This window comes from Ornithodoros turicata, chromosome 6 (assembly GCF_037126465.1).
Source record: "Ornithodoros turicata isolate Travis chromosome 6, ASM3712646v1, whole genome shotgun sequence".
In the NCBI taxonomy this organism is placed as follows: domain Eukaryota; kingdom Metazoa; phylum Arthropoda; class Arachnida; order Ixodida; family Argasidae; genus Ornithodoros; species Ornithodoros turicata.
The window spans coordinates 48627563-48653031 of record NC_088206.1 but is presented as its reverse complement, the minus strand read 5'-3'; the positions used below and the strand labels follow the sequence as shown (position 1 = coordinate 48653031).

The 25469-nt window shown below is 44.8% G+C and overlaps 2 protein-coding genes across 2 annotated transcripts in view; one reads left to right on the top strand and one right to left on the bottom strand.

Annotated features, from left to right (window-relative positions):
• LOC135398003 (uncharacterized) overlaps window positions 1-22580 on the top strand; it is a 38972-nt gene extending 16392 nt beyond the window's left edge. Inside the window, exons 2-4 of the mRNA XM_064629461.1 lie at window positions 21734-21867; window positions 21969-22057; window positions 22227-22580. Coding sequence (XP_064485531.1) covers window positions 22007-22057; window positions 22227-22562 — 387 coding nt within the window. The 5' untranslated portion in view covers window positions 21734-21867; window positions 21969-22006 and the 3' untranslated portion in view covers window positions 22563-22580. The remainder of the gene's footprint in view (window positions 1-21733; window positions 21868-21968; window positions 22058-22226) is intronic.
• A 38-nt stretch (window positions 22581-22618) lies between these two features.
• Window positions 22619-24256, bottom strand: LOC135398600 (uncharacterized). The gene is made up of 4 exons (XM_064629984.1): window positions 23943-24256; window positions 23779-23880; window positions 23535-23664; window positions 22619-23464 (listed from the first exon to the last, which is right to left on the bottom strand). Exons 1-4 carry the CDS (start codon window positions 24254-24256, stop codon window positions 22619-22621), a joined length of 1392 nt encoding a protein of 463 aa, XP_064486054.1.
• Window positions 24257-25469: the final 1213 nt, after the last annotated feature.

Here is a 25469-nt window from a genome sequence, read left to right as displayed (position 1 = left end):
CCAAGGCATCATAAAAAGGTATTAGCAATACTCAAACTGATAACAACTGTTCTAGCTTACGACGAGTACGGAAGAGTTATATGTCACGGGAAGGTAGTGCCACACTCGTCCATTGTCGAATTGCTGAAGTATGAACTTCACAACAGACAACCTTCCTGGGTGAGAGGAGACGTGTCAGCTACAATAAATGCCTATCTATCCCTTGACGCTCTTCGAGTTCGCAGCAGAAGAAAGCACTAATGGCCGCCTATTACGACCCAGAACATGCCGGCAGTTTTGGTGGAGTGCAGAGACTCGCTCAAGCCATCGGTGAAAAGAAGGGCAGAGTTGCTAAATATCTGGAGACAAGTGATGTTTACAGCTTACATAAGGAGTACAAGCGACCCAAGACCTTTCGGAAAATAATTGCACTCGGAAAGCAGGAAATGTTCCAAATCGACCTAAAGGACATGCAGTCTCTAAAAGGGCAAAATGATGGTTTTCGCTATTTGTTCTTCTGTATAGATGCTTTTTCCCGGCTCCTCGCTGTTGTACCCATTCGCAATAAAAAATCTCCTGAGATTCTTCGAGCATTTAAAGTTGCATTTAAGAGGATCGGCACTCCACGGCTGATACATAGTGATCGAGGAACAGAGTTTACGAACAAGGTAGTGCGAGAGTTCTTGAAAAGAAAAGGCATAACGTTATATCATTCTATGTCTATTTATAAATGTTCGATAGTTGAGAGAAGTCAGAGAACTATTGTGTCTACACTTTACCGTATCTTTACTTATCAGGGTCATAAACGTTTGTGAAGATTCTACCTCAAGTAATCAAAGCGTACAACAATCGAGTGCACAGGACTCTCTCTGCGAGACCTGTGGATGTAACCAAAGAAAACGAGCACATTTTCCGAGAAAGACTTTATCCCACCCCAACTGAACCCCCAAAGAAGCCAGTTTACAATCTTGGTAATCTCGTTAGAATTACCAAATATAGACACCAGTTAACAAAGAGATATTTACAGTCATTTACGAAAGAGATTTTTTCGGTGAGAGCAATCAAAATAGGTTATCCTAATACATACCTACTGCGTGACCTTAACAATGAAGATATCATTGGTAGTTTCTACGAGAGTGAAATGGTAAGAGTGAGAGAAGTACCGAAAGTAGAAAAGATTATAAAAAGACGAGTTAGAAATGGAAAGCTCCAGTATTTAGTTAGATTCAGTGGAAGTGCGGACAAGCAGTGGATAGCAGAAAATTACCTCGGTTGAAAAAAAAATGACCAGTACAGCATGGTCCGACGTTGAAACCCAGCCTGGCGATTCATGGTCCACAGACGACGAAACAGAGCAATCGGAAAAAGGAGAAGATGAATGCGGTAAATGGAATAGGAGGTCCCACATATTTCAACTCCATCTGCCATGTAATGAGAAACATACCTCTTGGAAGCAGCTATCAAATTGTGGGTTAACAACGGTCAGGAGGACGCCATTAGCGGAAGCTTTTCAAATTGTGACGAACATTGTGCTGTTTCGAGCTCTACCGAATAATCCTCCAAATCAAGTCATTTGGGAAACTGCAAAGCAAATGTATTCCATGCTTCATACAGACGATTCGTTTTTAACAAGTTCATCATTCGTTTTACTAACCGAATGGTCACGGCAAATGAGTGAGCTATTTGACTATTCGACTCGTTTCGATGCCATGCAACTTGCTACAAAGAGTCTGTGTTTTATCGACACTGCCATAAAGCATGGATTCCATTCAACTGCCAAGTACATAACTTTATTTACTCTGGACCTTTTGAAAAATCGACTTGTTTGTGAATAAGAAAAATGTATCGTCAATAAGAAATAAATTCATCCTCAATACTAAGACCTTCTCACTTCATCATAAAAGAGCGAAATGGATAGGGTGTGTTTTCTATTTTGTCTTCTGTGTCACATATTCTTTCTCGTCATAGTAACTTTTGAGTTAACGAAGTCATCATCTTCACTTCGACAAGGTAACTGTAGCAAAGAAGTTGAGCTGGAAGAATACGTTTATGCCCATACGTGTCCTCCTAATGCATCACTGCTGGCGTTACGACTTTGGGACAAGACTGGTCTTCCAACACGCTATGGAGTTACTCTCACACACAATGAAACACAACAGCTACAGATGTGCTTGAGATTGGTGAATGTCAGTCATAGCTTTTACGATCAGGAATGTGTAGAAGTATGTTGTTTGTGTGAGGATCGGGAGCTAAAAGTTCATCGCTGCCCACAAAATGTATGCACACTCGGTCGAACACATGGCCAACATCATTCTGGATATGGAATTACGCTGTCGAAGAGGGCTGTTATATTGTTGTTAAAGTATCTCAATAAAAGATTTAATCGGAGAATCACTAGTTTATTTTATTTTGTTTTTAAGTGAGTAGAAATATGTACATAATAATCATGCACTCTTTGAAGACATTACTATTTCGTTTCAACTTGTTTTTTTTTTTGTTTTAGTTCTTAACATGTGTCGCTATCATTCCATGCTCGCCTCTCTTCGGAAAAGTGATGAAAAGCAGACGACACTGGATCTCTTCCTTTGCGAAAGCAGATTTCGAAAGTGCTACCCACGCTCTACTTTGCAAAGGAAAAAAGAAAAAAAGGTTAACGAAGAGTTTGCGGACCGTGAGTAACGAGGATGTTGACTGCAACGATGTAACACGAAGACATATGCATGGAGCGATCACGTGGAAGGAAAAGATGTAACACGATGTCGAATGCGCAAAAGTTGTCAAGCGGAACGAAGTGAGATTAGGCTAGCGATGAGTTTGCGGAAAGAGGTGATTAGTGTCTATGACGTCTACAAGGCACGCTGTTGTCACGTGGAGGTTGTCAATAAAAGTATGGGAAAGAAAACCTTGACATAAAGATGGCTGAAACATTCAACAGAACTCCTAGCACAGCGTCGAATCCAGAGAGGGGGGCAGTCATGTGGCCTGCCTGTCAAATCCTGATGTTCTCGCCGTCACTGCGAGCCCCTCTCTGGTGAGACTGAGCTGGTGAGACTGAGCGAGTCAGACTGTTGATGTACGAGTGGACTCTTCGAGCGTAATCATCTGAGGCTGCTGTATGCGAGTTCATTGTAGCATTCACGGAAATGCAGTACGAACGGTTCATGATTGTCTCCGTCACTTCCCCATACCGTCTGGCTCACTGTAGAAACTTCAGCGGCTCGTCGGCATCATGTGTAGAGCGACTTTGCTCCTCATCGGAGCGAGACAGCCTTTCTAAGACTCTCTCATGCAACGGGAAAGTTGTCCTACAACTTCATCAGTCAAGACTTGAGTGTGATGACCTCCTTTTGTCGGAAAACCTCCGCAAAGAGACCAGTGATCTGTTGGACTTTCTGTTCGCTTTGGATATCACCAACACAAAATCAACATTGCCTCATCGTCGTCCTCACACGGTATGTGGATCGACTTAATTTAAATGTCGATTCGATGCTGTGTTAGGTTGACTGTGTCATGTAACGTCAATAGAAGGAATATTTATCCCTATAGCGAGACATGTGTGTAATTGTCTTACAATATGCCCGTTACTTACTTTGCATAACACAGTGAATTAGAGTATGAAAATCCAAATGTCAACGAAGCTCAACTGTTTTGTAAACTAGAGTAGCACTATGCTTTGCTCATTCTTTGAAATGACTATAGACTTGAAAGATAACTGTGATCTAACTGTTATAATAAAAATAAGTCATGAAAAAGCGAATGAATTTGTTCTTTTTTTATACTCGTTATTTTTTACTGTTTCGTTAGGGATGGAGAAAAAATTTACAATAATGTTTTCTCCACGTCGTCCTCACACGGTATGTGGATCGACTTAATTTAAATGTCGATTCGATGCTGTGTTAGGTTGACTGTGTCATGTAACGTCAATAGAAGGAATATTTATCCCTATAGCGAGACATGTGTGTAATTGTCTTACAATATGCCCGTTACTTACTTTGCATAACACAGTGAATTAGAGTATGAAAATCCAAATGTCAACGAAGCTCAACTGTTTTGTAAACTAGAGTAGCACTATGCTTTGCTCATTCTTTGAAATGACTATAGACTTGAAAGATAACTGTGATCTAACTGTTATAATAAAAATAAGTCATGAAAAAGCGAATGAATTTGTTCTTTTTTTATACTCGTTATTTTTTACTGTTTCGTTAGGGATGGAGAAAAAATTTACAATAATGTTTTCTCCCACATTTTGCTTGCTCTCTCACGCTTACAGTAACGAGGAGGGGCTCTCCTCGTGTTATTGTTAATTGCAAATGGAATATTCATCTCAGTCAGAGCAACCTGCCACTTTCGATCTAATTGCACTGGGTGAGCGAGTTTCATTCTAAACTTGCTCCTTGTGTTACTAAGAAATACATCACTCGAGCCGTTTGACAGGAAACTGACGTAGAAGTGCTTCGTAATTTTTTTTTGAACGAAATCGCTCATTGTGTTACTAGGAAATACATCACTCGAGGCGTTTGACAGTAAGTTGACATAGAACTGGCTCGCCATTGTTTTTCTTTTTCTAAAATGAAAACAACATGATCGTGGGGAGTTCTTTTAAACCAAGAGCGAAGTCAAATGGGCGCGAAATTGAAAATTTGGGGGCGCAGGTAGCGCCATCTGTTGAACGGCGGTAAATTTGCTGGAAGTGCTGCCATCTGTAGATGAACGAACTCAACTCCCCCATGACGCCACCTGGCGTAAAAGAAATCAAACAACCTCTCCACCCCACACAATTCTATCCTGATTAGCGACGCAAGTAAACATGTAGAGCCCGTGGCCCAGTGGCTTAAGACGCTCGTCTGACAACCTAAAGGACCCAAGTTCGATTCCTAGTGTGTTTCACCATGACGTCATTATTGTTACTTAATCTTATCATTGATATCATATCACTAAGATTAACTATGTGACGTCACTGATTAACTATCTTATCCACTGACCTCACTGATATGAGGGCGGAGCGGCTGCGGCCTGGAGTGACGTCATACGTCCTTGATGACGTCATTTCCTGTTTGACGTCATTTCCTGGCCGTAGGGTTAATCTATTGACTACTCCCCTGCCATCATCGGGGTTGCAGAAAGGTTACTTTTTACTTTTCTCAAAGAAGTTGGCAAGTGATGCAATGTTTCAGAAGGACACTGTGGGTCATTTCTTGCAGGTCGAGGTGTAAGCGAATCATGGACTTGTTTATGCGTGCTGCACTTCGAGAAAAATTGGTTGATTACCATGAACAGTGAAATTCAAACGGCTTCGTAACGGATATGCTCTCAAGCGGTGAACCACCCCAGGCCATAGTCATGATTTATTTGTTGTTGTAACGGATATGTATTTTCATCTATGATGTCTTTTCCTCAGACCTTAGCACCAGTGCTCGTAGGTGTCTGTTGCCGTGTAAATGTTCGGACTGCCGGCGATTTGCTGTGCAAGTTCACTTTTGTGCCCCGTATCTTGGCAAGTTTCTTTTTTTTTTTCCTTGGCATATCGTCGCGGCTCTCACGCTGAATTCAAACGGAAGGTATCAGCCTTTGGTCCGTTGCGCAACTCGTATCAGCAGCGAAGAGGAACGACAATTTCTTCTTTGTCATTGTTGCTGCGGCTGGCACTATCATCAATGCGCATAGAAGCCAAGATGCGGTACCCGGCGTGATAAGATGTCTGCGTGATTTCGAGTGGAGAGAATCATATGGTGGTATATCTATATGGATACATATCTATGCGTATATGCATTGGTGGCCAAGGTGTATCGGGAAATCTCATGAATTACAGGGGAGTGGTTGGAAAAATTCAGGGGGAGTGTACACCTCCCTGCGGGGTGGGGGTAATGTCCCTGGAAAGGATCGCAATTATAGCAAAGTACCTTAGCGTAAACAGCTGAGCGGTATAGTTATTAGGCATTCGCATATACAATTCGTCAATGAAAAACTTCACTTGACACACCAGCAGGGACAAATGAGGTTCTTTTCCAAATGAGACATTGAAAATTTGAAAGGCGTTGCAAGTTCTTCGTACATAGTTCTTCACGAACGATTATCCCAACGTTCAGGAGCACTGAAATTGTCGGTTTACACACTGTATTGCTGATTTTGCTTGCACTTTCAACGTGAAAAAGAAAAAAGAAAATCAGGGAAAGAGAAATAATTAAAAATATTCACACAATGACCCTCGAACATAACTACTCCATCTATTTTTTTTTTATTTTTTTTTTTTCACTGCGCTTCTGTGTGCTCAGTATACAGTTTTTCACGAATGATATCCGGAGAGGCTGCTGCTATGCTGTAAGCCCATAAACTTAGTGTAATAATTAAGATGATGTCATTGTCTGCACTTGTCTCCACTATTACTTCTCAATTATCATATTACTTACAGTGTAGTTTATCAAAATCCACGTTCAGACCTGATCGCTAATCGCTGGAACTACTAGTTGAGGTTCATGAGTCACAAGAACTGCTCAATTGTGAATGTCCTTCCTAACGTCGACAGGAGCAGCACTACATCGAGCAAGGGTAAAAACAATGCCTGAAAACCTGGTTTCATTCCGAATTCTTCATTATTGGTGTGCGCGCGTGTGGGGGGGGGGGGGCAGCTTCTATTTAGTGGTCAAGAGCCCTCGGGACACAGAATAGCTGACTGCAAGCCATGCACATGCGGCCCGCGTGTGTGAGAGCCCTGATTGCCCTGATCTAAGCATTACTTCATCTTAAACGAGAAATAAATAATGTACTCGAGGGCGCGTAGCACTTGTTTAGCGTTATCTCAAAATCTGGTATTTAGTTCTGCTCCAAAATATCTGGTCCAAAAAAGCCGCGTTTGATCAAATCATTGCCACTCGCATCGCCATAGCACTCGCAGACGCCAAACTGCCGTATCTTCCGTATCTGTCAAACTGTCCGTATCTTCCATTTCATTTAGTAATAACTCTGGATATAAACGTGATATCGAAGATGTCATCACTTAATTACGTAATCTGTATATCCATGCTTAATAGCTATGAGTCCGCGGCTCATACCTGGTTCCCTTGCCAGAGCCTGCGAAGTAGCGTTTGGTCAAATCATTCATTTTCAAGCGACCACAGAACAAACAGGAGACAAGATCAGACACAAGTCGCTCTGTTGTTGTTTCGTGTTTGTTCTTTGTGGATTTACACCAACCAGCCCAATCTATATACTTCAGACATTTTGCCAAATCGTTGCCCAAGTGGCACTCACTCTCACCAATTTGTCAGTTTCCTCTATTTTAGCTCGTAATAACTCTTGATACCAATTTGATACTGACGGTATCATCATAAAATTACTTAGTCTGTGTATCGTCTGCGGACCGTAGCTGCTGTCCTTGCTGCACTCTTAGAACTCGCATTTAGTGAATTTGTCGTCCAGAAGGCTATCACAGGCGCCAATCTGCCAATTTCATCCGGCAATCTCCCGATATTTGGAAAGTCTCATGCTCGTTCCCACAGTTATACATCACGTCTTTTTCTTTATCTTACGCGAATGCTCCCGGGCGTGTTATCGGTGTTGTTATCAGGTCGGGGTGCCAAAAGGGAATTGTTCGCCTCAGATATGTCCTCCTCTCCCTGCCCAGACCTGTTCCTCCTCACGTACTCACGCACCACCCTGTAAACTTAGCTTCCTTGCGTAGTCCTCTGCTATCAGGTCAAGCCGGGTTTCAGAGGGGGTGTCCCTGAATGCTGCTCTTGCCCGCATGAACAACAGCACATGGCCAAACTGCGCTCTCCCTGCACTTTGAGAGCACCTCAATCGTCCCGCATAGAAGCCACACAATTAATTTTTCCCCACATCTTCTATGTACAACAGACTGTTACTCAATGCAAAAAATTGTTAAAACTTGTGCATACTTCGTTTCACAAATCATCACAAAAATGCTCCCTAGTGTGATTTATCTCAATGTTTGCAATCGATTTACAAATAAAGTATACATCTCGAACAAGCAAATTTTATACAAAAAAGAAGCTTATTTCTTGCTCTTTCTAGCGATGTGTTTTGTTTACTTATTAACTCTACCGAACAGGTGTAATGTGCGTTATAATAGATCATGCTACGGAAAAATGCGCCATATTCGTAAGCCTGTTCTTCAAAAACACCTGCTCCGATTTTGACAAGAAAAATCTCACTTATGCAGTAGCACGTTACCTTTTCAATGGTAACCCGTTTTATGCAGGCTTAGAATGTAGAACCGCAGTTACAAAATGAAAAACTACTGCCAGAACCGTGGGTAACTCCGCCCATGCTGCATTAGCTGCATCGCAAAAACACGTGGTGCGCGTTTCACAACAAGGTATCTTCATTCTTCTTGGCGTGGCAAAGAAGGGACTTCTAAATTATGTATGTCTTAACAGTTTTACCGGCCTGCTTTTATGTGCTGAGTTGACACCGGTCGTGCAAGATATAATAGTGACATCCAATGTCACACAGGAAAAGCGCGCCTTTATTCACGGAACGACATTTCAGGCACACGACAGGCTGGTATCACGATCGAATTTCTTGTGCCAGACATGCGATGAACGAATTCCCTGAACTGCCTTTACCGCATTCCATTCCTCTTGTTTGGTTTCCCGAAACTCATTGACTTCACTGGCCAGGAGGTGCAACAGAACAGTCGAATAGCCTTTTCCTGTTAATTCGCGGATGAAATCTGCATGGGCTTGAATTGTGTCAACAACTGGGCGGTGCATGTTGTGCAACGTAGCACTGTGCTTCTAAGAGCCACCAACACCATCACACAAGTTTCTTCAGCGACCAGTTGCAGAGAAGAGCCACTTCAGCAAGATATTTTTTTTTCATCTCATGAAATGAAACTCTATTTTTAAAATGTGCTGCAGCACCATCGGATACGTAGATTACATGAGAGAAGAGAACTAGAGTATCCTCCAGAAATGTAATTATTTTTTCAAATGCAGGCAGCGCATGTGCTGTATTACGGGTCATATCCTCGCTCACCGTGGCGTAGGTCCTCGTAGCCATCATTGTTGTGGCGACGTACGTGAATATGGAAAGTTGGTCTTTTTTCCAGTGGTGCCCCTGCACTTCGCTAGAAAAATTATCTGTCCAGTTTTCTGCGAAGGCAAAATGTAGAACAATGTGCTGTGTACTGATACTGGAAACATCACTATTGCCGTATTGCCGTGTGATGATAGTCTTTCGTTACGGGTTCCCTCTTTCTATCAGTCGATATGTGAACTACATCCTTCTTGTTTGGGCTTTGGATGGAGCTGTTCATTTCATCTTGCAAGTAGTACTTCAAAGCAGTAGCTACATCACCTTGTACAATAGGATGTGCAGCATATTTCTCTGGAAGTGCCCAGACTCCATGCTTTGCTTAAAGGGATCTCGATTTCTCTATGACGTTCTTCGTAGCCTCGGGTATGAGTCTTCGAATTTCCTTTCGTTGAGATTCTTTCCAGGAGGAATGTTAGCACCTGGCACCACTCTTGATGTGATGTACGCTTGATATAAGTTGCCCTGACATCGTCCATAAAATTACAGCACTTGCTACACCCAGCACTTGGTGTGGTCGGTTCCCCTGCGTCGTATGCATCTCCTATCCTGCGACGTACTGATTGCTTAAAGCGTCCCCAACTTATTTTTGCTTCCGAGAAACATATGACTCCATTCGCTTTCTTTTGATCAGGGTTGGGTTTCTCAAAGGCGTAACGTCTATTTCTCTGGTTAATTTGATCGATAGCTGCATCTGTTTGAACATAGTGTGGGTCCGAGCTACATGCAGGAGGATATTGCAGAGAAAGGTCACTCACGTCTAACTGGAAGTACCTTGCACAATTTGTCTTTACAGTCTACAGCTTTACTTCACTTCATATCCAGAACTCCTTTGAGTGCACTGACATTCAGGCTTGAAACGGCTACGAATCCGTGTTGCTTGGATATCTATATCTATATCTATATATGTGCCGATGCGCATAATCCGCACAATACACACGTTCTGTGCTGCACATGTTTTGAGCCATCACAGCTGCATTGCACGGAGGATGACCAAAAGGGAGAAAAGCCTTCAAAAATGTCCAGAACTTGCTCAGAGATTCACGTGTTTACCTATTCAGAAAACAACTGAACAGAAGTTTCAAGCAGTCAACGATTCTGGGTATCAACAAGGTCCTCTTAGTTAGGTAGCATATTCCACAAAAGGATATGCCCTGCAATTAAATCTGTCTTCATCGAGACACGTCCTAATGAAAATGACCTTTCTCACGATGCTTCCCCAAATACGGAGTCGATCCGCCTATTTTTGCAACGTAACTCTTCACTTTCTTTCATGGGACCTCCAAGCCAACGCAAGTGTAAAGGTGTGTACAAGATAAAGTGATATTTTTGTTGCGAAACACACATCACGTTTTTGCGATGCAGCTAACGCAGTAGCGGGAGCAGAGTTGCCCACAGTTCTGGCAGTCGTTTTTCATTTTGTAAGTGAGGTTCTACATTTTTAGCCTGCATATAAGTGGTACCATTGGAAAGGTAAAGTGCTACTGCATAAGTGAGATTTTTTTAATCAAAATCTGAGCAGGTGTTTTTGAAGAGCAGGCTTACGAATATGGCGCATTTTTCCGTAGCATGGTCTATTCTAACGCGATTTACACCTCTTCGGTAGAGTTAATAAGTAAACAAAATACATCGCTAAAAAAAGCAAGGAATAAGCTTCTTTTATGTATAAAATTTGTTTGATCGAGATGTATACTTTATTTGTAAACCAACTGCAAACATTGAGCGAAATCGCAGTAGGTAGCAGTTTTGCGATATTTTGTAAAATGAAGTACGCACAAGTTTTAATAACTTTTGCTAGAGTAACAGTCTATTGAACATAGCATGTGTGGGAAAAAAGTTGACTGTGGGGCTTCTATACGGGCGATTGAGGTGCTCTCAAAGTGCAGGGAGAGTGCAGTTTGGGCACGCGCTGTTGTTCACGCGGGTTGACGTTTCATTTTTTTATTTCACAACCGCTGCACCTAGGGCTCAAAGAACTTGTGTGAGCTTGTGTGAACTTGTTCATCACACATGATGTGCTTTCACATAAAAAATAGTGAGGAATATCGAAGAACCCGAAGTGGACAGCCTTGCGTGAATTGTGATGAAATCTCCCATTTATGACCGTATTGCAATTTATTGACCTGCTACAGGAGGGTACGAAACGGGAAATGCATGTGTGTCAGTGGGACGGACAGTCAGATCAGGCCCCTTTTCTACACACGCATACAAATAGTGTAGCTTAATGGCACTTAATGTTCTGAGGCTGGAACACATGGAAAGGACAAATACATACAAGCCTCAAGTGCCTAAGAAATTAATGATGAAAGAAGGAAGTCACTGAAAAGGTAATCCAGAAGATGTGGGTTCGAGTCCTACCGCTGGCTAACCTTTTCAGTGACTTCCTTCTTTCATCAAGTAGCTTACATTTTGCTACGATGTGGAATGAACTGCGACTTCCAATCGAACAACACATTCTTCATACCTCATGTGGCTGTGTCAGCAGTGCTACTGAGCATTGTAGTTGAAAAAAAAAGAGAGAAAATTGTTCGACGCAGATGTTGCGTGACGAAGCAATAACATCACTGACACACACCTTTTTGAAGAGTCTCATGTAAGACTTATTACAGAGTTTCTTCATTATCTTGTCGTTCTCGGGGTCCCACCTTCCGAGCGCTCCTAACCAGTGTTGAGGATTTGAACGTTCAAATCGGATTTAAACCAAATCCACATTTTTTTCTGAAGGTAGTAAATCAAATCCAAATCAAGTCCGGATTTAATTTTGACACGTTAAATGAAATCCTTTTAAATCCGGATTTGTTTTTCCGAACCTAAATCAAATCCGCTTTTAAATCCGGATTTATCGAATCTTTTGACAAATCCGGGAGCCAAAATTCGTGCAGTAGCATTGCTAGACCTATAACCGCGTCTACAAATTACTAATAGTGCGCGTATTCACTAAACAACGCTTAAATACCAGCGTGACGTGGCACAAAGAGCAATAAATTTCGTCTGGTTGACGAGGATATAAAGGGCCAACCTATCAATCCGCTGGCCGAAATTTTATGGCCGAAAGTTTAGAAAGACATTTTCGGTTACGCCTGCTCGGCGTGTACCAGGCTATCAGTCACCACGTATCAGCCTGTGTAAGGGGCGGATCCAGACGCTCGGTTGGGGGGGGGGGGGGTTTCTTTGTCGGAGCGCGTAGTGGGGGAGGGGGAGAGGGAAATTCAATGTATAAACTGACGTTTTGGGGGGCGATTGCGGGGAGCAATTTGGCGAGTTGCTTCTACTTATTCACACGAGCGTGTTTTCTGACGGCGCAGCGACTGAAGGAGCGAGAGGGTAAATGATAAGGCGCTGAGGCCACGCCCCTCTGGAATGCCTACACCGATAGTGTTCCAATGGGCTGTCGGCTTAGATGCCGGGGATAATGTTCGCGCTGCGGTTCAAGGTTGCAGCATTAATTTTATGTGCACGGCGCTTGGTACGCAATTGACGAAAGAAAGCGAAAATTGGTGGCTCTTGCTGCTCTCATTGTCGATAGTGAATGCTGCCATGAAAAGAAGTGGTTAAGGAAGATATGGACGAAAGAATGGGTGTTCAGGAAAGAGCACGGTCTGCAAAATAGCCTTCTACGGGAGCTACGAGACGAGGACCCATGTGCCTACCGCAAGGTTTTGAGAATGGATGCGGCCGCTTTTGAATACATTCCGCTCCGCATAGCAAAGCGCATAAGGAGAGTATACAGATGAATACGCGGGACATTATACTAGCCAGTGATCGTTTTTCCGTAAACCATCTCCAACAGGTTCCTTCAAATTATGTGCGCTTAAACATGCCTCTAAATGCATAAAGCGTTCGTAAATAAGACACAGCGGGAAAGAGTGTAGGAGAGAGTGCTATGAAGGCTGTGTGTCTTCGTTTTCTACCGTGACGCCGCAGCAGTGTGACGGTGATGAGTGTGATGTAAAGTAGAGACGGCTGTAGCACACTCGCATAGCACACTCTGCGCCAACCATTGCCGCGAACAATAGCCCTGGCTCACTTCTGATTGGAAGACACAGTGGAGCGTACACCTTTTTGTCACAATGGTGTGTGTGTGTGTGTGTCGTAGTTCTGCCGCACGTTCTGCTAAAGCAAGAGACCTTGTCCTCTTTCTGCAGAAGGCAGGTCTTGCTCCAAGACCCATCTAACTCTTGCTGGTTGCTCTCCCCGACGAACGCATGCACCCTCTACGCACCTCTATCCTCCATCCGGCTTGCTTCTTTTCTTGCTAAAGTCGTGACGACGCCCACTTCTGTGTGGAAAACAACTGCGAGCCTATCCTGCCATAACCCCCCCCCCCCTTGTGTCGATTCGGATATATGAGAAGTGACACAAAAAAACAGTCCGCCCTCCTCTCTCTTCGAATCAGAAGCGATGACCCTATCGCTCGTGGCCATGGTTGGAGCATAGCCTGCTATGACCTGAAGTTCAGTTTTAGAGTGCAGAAATGGGATGGTTCAGGTACGATCCCCTCCTTTAATAGTTTGAAACGCACCGGCTTTCAACAAACATAACAAAATACAGTTAACGTTTCGGGTCCCATTCGAGCCCCATCATCAGAATGACGCTGGCATGGTCGTCACCGGGTATTTACGTAGAATCAATCGACAACCAGGCCCCCTCCCAGAATGCTACGCTCCTCTTCTACGTAAATACCCGGTGACGACCAGGACAGCGTCATTCTGATGATGGGACTCGAATGGGACCCGAAACGTTAACTGTATTTTGTTCTGTTTGTTGAAAGCCGGTGCGTTTCAAACTATTAAAAATGTCTACTCCCGGCAATTGGACTATATTCACGATCCTCTCCTCTGGGAGCTTCCAATTCCTGCGTTTCATTGGCCAGGGGACAGGCCATGTTTTTCTGTCTACTGTCTTCGTACACTACTCGTTGCAGTAAAACGTTCATCGCATATACCGGTGGCATAGAGAGGTACAGTTGAACCCGCACCGTTGGCAGTGCGATTAGAACGGGAGAAGAACCTCTCTTGGAAATGATCCTCTCCCACTCAAACAACCCTTACGATCTTTCCTGATCTTTTCCTTTCTTTTTCTTTTTTTTTTTGGGGGGGGGCGGGTGGGGGGTGGGTGTTGGGGGTACGTTACCGTCCCATCCATACGTATAAAATTATGGGACAAAACGAAATTTACGAATTCGCACTTTTTGCTTATCGCGTTGTATAAGAAGCTCCCCCAGTGAATTATTACGAAATAATGCTATGACAAAGCGAGACGCTATAACGTTAAGTTCGTCAATATGTTGCATTTTTAGCACTAGAGATTATCCAGATTTATCCAGATTTAAAACACGTTACTTTGAAGCGTTGTGGCAGTTCCCAAACTTTGTGGCCGTGATGGATGGCAAATACACGCAAAAATAGTGAAACCGAGGAAAACTGGCTCCGTTTATTACAACTGTTCGTCCTCGTTGATGCTTGTAAGGACACAATGTATGCACACAGTGGCCTCCCGCGACCACACTGGAAGACGTGAACAGAGGGTGCTACCTGTAAGCTTGTGTAATTACAACCCTAAAATATTATAGCATTGCACGGTTAATTTAACTATGATAACTATATGTTAAGATAACTATGAATATGCGCGACCTCCGCAGTGGCGGGCTCGTGGAATAAATTTTGAGCCGCTTTGGCTTACCTGGCGTGCGACATACTGCTCACACATTTTCTCGTTTTTAAACGAAACTACCAGCATCCTGAGCCGATACCTTTTGGTTTGGAATGCGAGCATGCAGCCAACTCGTTATTAATAATGAACGCGTTCTTAACTGATACAACGACTACGCCGTGAATATGGGGACCCAAAACATGCTTTGGTGTACATACATACCGTTGATTCGGCATCTAGGTGTCTCTTTTTCATTTCCAAAACGATCTGTTCTCACATGGCATGTTTCCATGGTACATTTCGGTATTGCTCATCGGCAAGTTTCCACAAAATCGAGTGTTGCTCTACCAGGTGTATTAGATAAAAACAAAAGAGCTTGTCACATTGGCAACCAAAGGTGGCTTTTTTTTTTCGTCCTCCCGGAAGGCTCTGCGCGTCAGTCGTCAGATTCTGTGACCCGCGAACAAACTATCCGCGTGGTTCTTTCTGACGGACGGAGCTGCCGAGCGCAGTGATGTTGCACAAGGCTCTTTGGTATCTCGCCAAAAATAAGATAAGAACGAGTGCGCTTCCTAGATTCTGCTGTACGATAAGCCCCGCCCGCGACCGAATGGTTGGATGATTGGGTGATTACGCTGATACCTCCTTCTCCTCCTTCAGTCGCTGCGCAGTCAGAAAAGGCGCTCGTGTGAATACACGGTTACAGCCGTCTGCTCGCTCTACCACAGGAGCTATGTAAATGATATCTATACCATTCGATAGAGAATAAGTTAGCGGTTCTAGTGAATCTACCTTCAAGGGAATGCGTATACCCGCTCATGAACAATAAAAGTTCGAAATCGTACATTTTTTGCCGAAAGTGCTGTGTTCGGGAATTTTTTCGTAGCGCCCCTTTAAAGTAGGGGTCACGGGACTTTTTCGGCGGGCTGTCTTGAACCCATAGGTTTTATCAGCCAAATTTGAAGGATGTGGTAAAAAAAAAAGCGCGTTGCTATGAGGTCAAAGTTGGGAAAAAATTCGAACCAACATTCGCCGCCGCAACCTTCCGCCTCTCCATATCGGAAACGGTTCATCGGATGGAGCTCGAAATTGTTGCATTTGTCATCAATCGAGATGCTATCTAACATATATTTTTTTCATAAATTTCATGTTTCATGGAAATTAAAAATTGTCAATTTCCCACCCTTGTCGATTTAAAATGGAACTACCCAAGAGTGGACAGAAGGCGACCTCACTGTGTCACCTCTAGCGTTCGCACGCCCCGTGCGGGCAACAGGCATGCCGAGCGTGCTCCCTCTTAAAGATTGAAGACGCGCAGCCATTTCGGATCGTTGAGATCGTTGAATGTGGATGTTGTATTTCACGCGCGACCAGCCGCCGTACGATTAGCTGGAACCTAACACCGGCCGCGTTTTGGAGGGCATGAGTACTTCCCCCAGAGCTAGGCAGTCCCGAGCATTGCACGAGCCCAGAGCTGCGTCGGCCTGCAGTGTGATAGCATTAGATTCCTCCTCACGAAAAAAACTCGTCCTCCGTCATTTAATTCCCCGTTGGCTCAGACGGCTCTCCTCGCCGGCGCGTAGCCGACAGCTGGCCACTCCGCCGCGCGGAATTGCGCAATGCCAGTGGAAGAGGGACGCAAAGGGAAGCCCAACGAAAATACATGTAATGAATTAATGATGGGAGTTGAGTTGAAGGCATCCGGAAAGAAAATAGTAAAACTTTATCGAAAATCGGCCGCATTTTCTGTTGCATTGCCAACACGTAATTCGTTAAGTGCCCTTCAATTTTTGTGTTACACCAAAATAGAAAAAGTGATAATGATAAAAGTGTATTGAATCGATGATCGTATGAATCGTATGAATCGATGATCGTATGAATCGTAGCTCACTCTCGGAGGGGCGGTGGACAACCCCCATCTCCATCATCACGTTTCGTGTTGGTGTTGACTCGGGCTTCACGGGGCATGAACAGTGTGGAGTTGGTAGGTATGGTACACCTTCCCCAAAGCGGATTTTGGGTCAGGAACCTCCTCGTCATTTAGCACCGGGCGAACACGCCTGAGTGAAGGAATTCCTATCGCGGGCCTAGGCTCAGCTTCGCCCAAAAACACACGCCTGCGTCGATTTCTACCATCAGTACTCAAAATACCACAGGTCGTTGGTTACTATACCCTGGGGGTCACAATTAAATGGATCGTTAATAAATCGTGGGACATGTTACGAATACTTATACTAAACATGTATCCCATGGGTCTATTTTAATGCTGACGTTTCGGGGCTTTGTAAAAATTTTCCTCGCGCAGTACAGACTGTTGTAATCAAGGGAAAAAAAGGGGTATGCGAGGAAGAGTGGCACATCTTGCCATGATTGTCCGTGGGAGTAGGAAAGGCTTGCCTTCCGGAAATCACGAAATGATAGGATGTGATATATTTATTGTACGTTTTTACTTTGTTTTGACGTGAATGCGTGTACCTATATGCGTTCAATATGATGGCGAAGACCAAGAATTTCGCGACATGATTTGGCAAGCTTGAAACGGGTCGTGCTTGAAGACTCACAGAGGTCCACGGGAAGGGTGCCGTCCAATCGACAGAATAACGTTAACTGCGTTCAAAGAACTGCACCTGGTGTTCCCTCGGTGCGGTGAGGGGAAGTGATTGGAACAAAACGGCTACTCCTGTCGCTCTGGAGAGAGGACGCCGCTAGTGCGTGTGCAGATTTCAGACAAGGTCACATTCACTGATCTCTATGTATAAAGGCTGGATAGCGGATGGGTGAGGGAATCGCGGGAAAGGGTACGCCAACCGGCCGCCATATTGCGGTGCTCAAAAGAGCCATTACAGCCCATTGGAATGCATGTAAGCTGTGACAAGTTTTGCTGTTTGTGAGCGCTTCCCTTGCTGCTTCGCTAAAATCTTGCCACGGATCGCTGCAGAAATCCCTCGTGATTGGATTCCTTACGCTTTTTGTGTGAAATCCCGTCACATACATGTTATTTCCTGTCTATTTTGTACTCGTGTGAGGTCGTGTCGTTCCAATTTTGTACTTTGAACTTCGATTATGTGATTTGCTGGTTTTGTGTGGTGTTGTATTTGTTGTGTTACGTTTCCTTTGTCGTCTGTCAGCGTGTGCAGCGTGTTTCTTCTCGTGTTTCTCCCATTTCCTTTCTGCTCGGGGGTGTGGAATGCCAAGGAATGTTTAGCACGTTTGTTTATGTAACCACCTCAATATGCTTAGGTATAAACATTATGCTTTGCACAGGAAGTTTAGATATGACTAGTTATGACACGAAATGCCGTACGGCACTAAAGCACTTCCAAAGGACTAGAATGAAATGTGATATAAAGGCTATATGACGGTAAAAACATATCGACTAGAAATATGTGCACTGGGGAAGTAAATGGCGGTAAAGACAGTTCAAAATGACTAGAGGTAGAGTGAATAAGTCATAAAAAGGCTAAGTAGCAAGGTCTTGTGGTGAAAGCTCCAACATCAAAGTATCACAAGTCCAGTTGCAACAGCAAGTTTGAAGCAGTCAACCAGGTAAGTGGGCAGAGTGCATTAATGGTTGTTGAATATGATCAACCTTGACAATTTCTTTCGCAGTGAGGCCTGGCTGTCACCTTGTCTGTATATTCCTTGGCAAGGTGGTACAGTCCGATACTGCTGTAGCACTGGGAAACTTCTTTGATCAGACGGATCACATTGTTTTCATTTGGGCTGCATTCAAACATATATTGTCGCAAACTTAAGCAGGGAGAATAAGGAGTAGACATTCAAGGTTGAAAAATTATTTATTGTCTCTAAGTCAAGTAAACATGCTGGAACGCACCAGAGAGACATGTGGCTGGTGTGTTTGTATGTCCCACTAATACGAGTTTGATACGATGCACTTGCCAAGATTGCTGATGACTACTGGAAACTGTGGAAGTTCCCAAACATAAACGCGTGATTACCACTAATAAAAATATTGTGTATGATGTGTGATACCCCTTCAGTGCTATTGCATCATACCTGTAATAAGTATAATCTTTGTTACATGTATTGTGTTTCTTCTGCTTCAGGTTTTTCGGCTGGGTTTTTCTCCTTCACACAGAGTCATATCATAATTCCTGACACTAGTGACTTTAATAAATATATTTTCACTTGTACTTTTGTGTATGGCTATCCTTTGCATGTAAACTGCCTACTGCACACCTGTTGTAGCGGGGAAAAAATTGCGATTGAATTCGACACAGATTGAGAAATGATGAAAGAAGTCGGCCCAGGCTGAAAAATGTGAGCGGGTAAGCGCGCACGCAACCCTCCGGCCACGCTCCGCCCACCGGTAAGAGCCTCCACCCGAGCGCCGCCTGTTGCGCACAGGAAAAAGTCGCGAAAAAAGTCGTTGCAGACTGAAAAATGTCGAAAGAAGTTGGCCCAGGCTGAAAAATGTGAGAGGGCAAATGCGCACGCAGCCCTCCCCTCGCCGATAAGCGCGCGGACAACCCTCCGCACAGGCGCCGCGCAGGGAAAATACGCCAGACGCTGTGGGGTTCGAACCAGACACCTATGGAACGTACTCGCCACCGGTCTCACTCGGCATGCCCATTTACTACTTCTGTGTGGTCGTATGAACTCTTTTAAGAAGTCCAGAGTGGTGAAAAACGGCCAGTTGGACTTGTACACCCCGCCGCACTTGGACGCAGACATGCCGCTTCGTTTTTCTTCACTGGCTCTCAGTTCACGGGCGTACCGATCTCGAATGCCCCGCCAGGTCTTCTGACAATCGCATGCTGCAAGTAAAAGCAGTTATAGTATGCAATAACTGCCATACAAACATGTAGCTTCTCACCTGTCATCGAGACTTCACGTCGATTGCAGCCCATGTATTTTCGCGCTTCAAAGCGTCTTTGTAGTCCGCACGCGAATTATCGTAGAGCCAGGGCCTCTTCTCTACCTCAATACATATCATTTCGTGCTTTGTGAGTGTCGTGTCAAGCGATTTTTTTTGCACGGAGACCATGTTTGCCGCGGTATTTTGAGACGCCATCTTGAAGAATTCACGAAAATCAGCAAGCACAGTGCGCATGCGGGGATCGCGGTTTCTGATTGGTTGTCGGCTTGCGGGTTGCTGCGTGCGCTGGAGAAAGTTGAGCTCAGGCGAATTCCTTGCGCTCTGTTGCGGGAGATGTCGCACGCAGCTGTTGCCATGGTAACGAACGCCCGCGCCCGCACGCACGCATTGAAACGCAGCAGTGTGAACCCTGCTTTCGCCTGAGCTCAACTTTCTCCAGCGTACGCAGCAACCCGTAAGCCGACAACCAATCAGAAACCGCGATCCCCGCATGCGCACTGTGCTTGCTGCTTTTCGTGAATTGTTCAAGATGGCGTCCCAAAATACCGCGGCAAACATGGTCTCCGTGCAAAAAAATTCGCTTGACACGACACTCACGAAGCACGAAATGATATGTATTGAGGTAGAGAAGAGGCCCTGGCTCTACGATAATTCGCGTGCGGATTACAAAGACGCTTTGAAGCGCGAAAATACATGGGCTGCAATCGGACGTGAAGTCTCGATGACAGGTGAGAAGCTACATGTTTGTATGGCAGTTATTGCATACTATAACTGCTTTTACTTGCAGCATGCGATTGTCAGAAGACCTGGCGGGGCATTCGAGATCGGTACGCCCGTGAACTGAGGGCCAGTGAAGAAAAACGAAGCGGCATGTCTGCGGCCGGGGTGTACAAGTCCAACTGGCCGCTCTTCACCACTCTGGACTTCTTAAAAGAGTTCATACGACCACGCAGGTACGCAAATAGTATCGCCGGGTTGTTTTCAATGGTATTTCTCACATATTTCCCTGACCGGCGTGGTTTCGCAATGCAGTGTGAGCGACTGCACAACAACGCCGATTTGTTTTTCTTGGTTACGGCTTGGCCCATTTGAACGCCACGTAACGAAGAAAAACCAGTCGGCGTTGTTATATGTATATATATATATATATATGTACAATAACAAGACGAGGACGACAGGTTACAGGAAAGTTAACAAAAACTAGTGTATTTAATGGGTAATCTAACACGAAGATTATAATATGCTATGAAACGTTTAAAAGGACGGTCGACGTTTCTTAGCATATTATTATCTTTGTGCTAGATTACCCATTAAATAGTGTTGGTTAACTTTCCTGTAATCTGTCAACCTCGTCTTATTATTTTACTTTTATTCAACTTCGCAGTCGTCGCAGCTTCGCAGTTGCAAAAAACATGCGGAAACAGATTTTAGGGAAGTTACAAACACTAGTTTATTACATAGGGAGACGTTAAAAAGTAAATTGGGCAACGGGTTGACGTTTCGTCTGTGGCACTGTCTTCGTCAGGACAAAAGCTGCGTAGGTGGTTACACATTACTTAAATAGGTTTGGTGCATGACGTCATAATCAGTATGGGCACGCCACAGGCGTTTGTCAGTGAGTCAGATTCGGGAATATTCCAGAAAGTCATGTCCGGGTGGTGATGTCATTCACCTTAGGTCACTGTCCGCTTTGGGGAAAATTCTTGGGCAGGGTGAGCGCTGCTTCGAACTTTGCTGGAAAAAAAAAAAAAAAACGAAAAGGAAGAAAGTGTAGCTCATCTAGGTGACACCAGGAGAGAGGGCTAGAGACCGGGCCGCCTAGATGAGCTACACTTTCTTCCTTTTCGTTTCTTTTCTTTTTTTTTTCAGCAAAGTTCGAAGCAGCGCTCACCCTGCCCAGGAATTTTCCCCAAAGGCGATCTAAGGCGAATGACATCACTACCCGGACTTGACTTTCTGGAATATTCCCGAATCTGACTCACCGACAAACGCCTGTGGCATGCCCGTACTGATTATGACGTCATGCACCAAACCTATTTAAGTAATGTGTAACCACCTAGGCATCTTTTGTCCTGACGAAGACAGTGACACTGTCGAAACGTCAACAACAAACAGTATTAACAAACTGTCAACATATGGGTAGCCCTACATGCAGGACAGTACATTCCATGAAACGTAGTTACTTGAAATGCTTGATTTCTCTTTCAGAACCAAAAAGCTTCCAGCCCCTGCAAGGATTGCTGCCACGTCAGCTGCTAACAGCGCAGGTCCCAGTTTGACGCAAGACGAATGTGAGAGTGGGCTTTCCAGAGACCCTCTTTTTGCTACAGAGGAGGTGTCCTGTAAGTATATGCTTTCTTATGTGCTGGAGTTTGTTTTCCAAGTGTTTGGATTTTGTTTTGTGAGGAGCATATTATCTCAACTGCTGTAATGGTCGTTCCAGCGTTATTACTTTCCTGCATTGAAGGTGAGAAGCAGGGCATGACGGATGGAGAGGAAAACAGGAGCACCACTCAGACATCTTCTACTCATGTTCGTAGCTTTACACTACCCCTTAACATTTTCATTCTGTGGTTGCTGTTTGAGAAATCAAGACACTACATGCATTATTAATCACATGCTATGTATTTCATTGTATTTCTATACCGTGGAACTATTTCACCTGACATCAATCCTTATATAAAGTGCATGTGATTTTCAGGAAAGTGCTGACAGCCCGTTTTCCCCTTCACCGACATTTGCCCTCCTTCGAAGCCAAGAAGCCTGCAATGAAACGCCGACACCTCCTCTGGATAGGCCGACCCCCAAAAGACGAAAAACTGCTGAGGACAACAGCCTTGTGCAGATTTTAAACTGCGCCACGCAAAACATGCAGAATGGAGCAAGATGCACAAGGCCCCACCTCGATGCCGAAGACGACGTCACCATGTTTCTGCTCAGCATGAGGGAAATACTCAAATCCTTCGATTTGAAGCAAAGGATGATAGCACAAATGCGCATGCAAGAAGTACTGTTCAGTATGCGGTTCAACGAGTAAAATAATTTATTCTGTTCATGTCACTTTCTTCAAAAATAATGAGCATACCTCACTGATCACTTGCGCTGGGAACCTCTCAGCACAACAGAATATTGCCATGATAGCTCTCCAGCTGTGGAACAAAAGTACTCTGCAAGTTTATCGCGAAGTTCCTTTGCAGACCTGGCATGCATGTTGGATCCTGTTCTTGGAATGTGTCTTAATGCTTCATTGTCAGAAACACTCTGTCTCCATTGGCCTGGGTGCACATTGCCCGATACATCTTCATAATCGGCATATCCTGGAGGACAATATGCATGGTGTCCCTGTGCTCGGTCACTCATACTGAGATAGTTGTGCAGGCACACAGTCGCGTGAACAATTGCATTCACAGTCTCAAGCGAAGCATTAATAGGTTGGCGGTATATCCTCCACCGGCTGGACAGAATACCAAATGCGTTTTCAATGGTTCTTCTTGCTCTAGACAGCCGATAGTTGAACACTTTGCACGAAAGTGGCAGTTGTCTTCCTGGATATGGCCGCATTAAACTATTCATCAATGGAAATGCTTCATCCCCAATAATTACATAAGGCATTTGGGCAGATGTATTTGGGAGGTTCTTCGGTTCTGGCAAGTTCGTCTCTTTTTGTAGCATTTCGTGCACATCACTATTCCGAAAAATGCCCCCATCACTCCTTGACCCGCACTCTCCCACATCAATCGTGATGAATTTGTAGTTTGCATCGCAAGTGGCCAAAAGCACAATGCTATGTGTTCCCTTATAGTTGTAATATAAAGAACCACATTTAGGAGGGGCCTGGATCACTACATGTTTACCATCCAGTGCCCCCATGCAGTTTGGGAAATTCCACAGTTTCCAGTAGTCATCAGCAATCTTGGCAAGTGCATCCTTTGATGGGGTCTAAAATGTAAATGTGGTTAGAAATTGAAAACATACAGGTGGTTTAAGAAATGAACACGGAAGAAATTACCGGGAGATAGATTGTTTCAAGGGCTTGCCTAATGGCCTCGCAAGTGTCCCGGATAATTCCGCTTGCTGTAGAGCTTCCAATCCGGTAGTTCATAGCGCATATACGCTGGGATGATCCATGTGCAAGGTATCTTCAAATTGAAAGTATAGTAATGATCATCTAAACTCTCCATAAAAGGAATCGTGCTTTTTACGTGCAGCACAACCACACAGTGATCGCACACTTGCTGGCACCCGACACCTACCTCAGTGTGATGCAAAGTCTTTCTGCCGGTGATATGGATTGGCGGAAAGATGTATTTTGTCTCTCAATGAGAGGACCCACGAGTGAAAGAAGGTGATCAAATCTGCAATGACATGTAGAATCAGGCTCACTGCTTCAAACGGCGTCTAATGTAGAAACCAATACCTCTCTCGGGACATCCTGAAATAGTCGAAGAAGTCCTGACCGTCTCCCAAACGCATGTCCCGGACCAAATGGTGAAATTCACCGAATTCGTTTCTCGGCAACAGGAGGTCTCGCACCCATACCCGACTCTTTCTGTTGCGCTGTCGGAGAAGCATTGCTGTCGACGCGAACTGGGCAACAACTGCCCAGTCAACACTTTCAGCGTTCTGTATATATGCCAATACACACTCAACAGCCTTCCTATTTACGTCCACATCCGAATTATCATCTGTTTCTGTCACAGCTTGCACTGCAGACTCCATGCCTTCCGCCATCTTCACTTGCGCGAGCGATGACGTCAGGGCGAAATACCGCAAGGGCGCACGCGTGTATGTGAACAACTTTGCGCATTGCCTGTGTTGCAGTCATACGCACGCAGGCGCCCGCACGCACTGAAACGCAGTAGTGTGAACCATGCTGAACTCCTTGCGCTCTGCTGCGGGAGATGTCGCACGCAGCTGTTGCCATGGTAACGAACGCCCGCGCCCGCACGCACGCATTGAAACGCAGCAGTGTGAACCCTGCTTTAGGTGCCCAGGGGAGCGCTCCATTCACGGAGGAGGATCAGGCACGCCCTATTTACGATTCTCCAATCTGCAAAGCGGGTAAGGTCACCGCTGCGGATGAAATGTGAACTGGCCTTATCACGAAAAACGCAGTCCATTGCCTTCCCCTGGCTTGGAAGTTCACGTAATTGTTGGTCGCGGTTGAGGGCTAGGCTGGCTAGAATGAGGAACATCAGCTTCAGCGTTGGCTGCTCGTGATGGTTAGCGTGCCGCATGAGAGTGATACGTCGTTGCCTTCTACTTCTCACGTAATTCCCAGCCGCGTTGCGGCCTTTCTGGCCTCGGTCCACAGAAGTAGGTTAGAACGCACCTTGAAGTCACCTTCGTTGTTTCCGCTGAGGTAGAGGGAAAGATCATCGGGCCGCTCTCGCAACAAAGCCTTTTTTTCACCGTTCTGGTCAAATTTGCTCTAGCCATCTTTATCAGTTTAGGGTCACATGATGTGAGTAACTTGAATGCACTATCAAGTCAGGATATATCACTCACTTCAGCCGCCAATGCGATCCCACAAGCTCCCGCACTGCTGCTGCCATAGAGGTGACCTGTTGAAGATGATTTGGGCAGATACAGGGTCCGCTTGATCAGCGGGCGTAGAACATTGTCTAGCCGGGTCCAGTCAGTTTTTGTCAGCACTCCGCTGCGCATAACAAAGTGTAAGGAGGGAAATAAAACGTCTTTAATGCCTCAATCTTTTGCCAGGGCGCCAGGCAGGAGTTCATAAGTTTCTCTACAAGTCGAATTGCTTCGTCAATTTCGCTATTGTCGTGGAATATTCTGAAGCCGATAGGATGGCCCAAACTACTCAAATTCGCAAACCTCCTTTATGGGTGTTTCCTCCACCATGAACTCCACGTCGCGAATTCCAACTGGTTGCCTCCCAGATATGTATATTGCCCTGCGCTTGGAGGCGGTGAGGCTTAGG

Coding starts and splice junctions, on each gene's coding strand:
- LOC135398600 (XM_064629984.1), bottom strand. CDS start 24,256: ATGGCGGAAGGCATGGAGTCTGCAGTGCAAGCTGTGACAGAAACAGAT. Junction 23,881..23,942: donor TTCAGGATGTCCCGAGAGAG/GTATTGGTTTCT, acceptor ATGTCATTGCAG/ATTTGATCACCTTCTTTCAC. Junction 23,665..23,778: donor AGACTTTGCATCACACTGAG/GTAGGTGTCGGG, acceptor TTCAATTTGAAG/ATACCTTGCACATGGATCAT.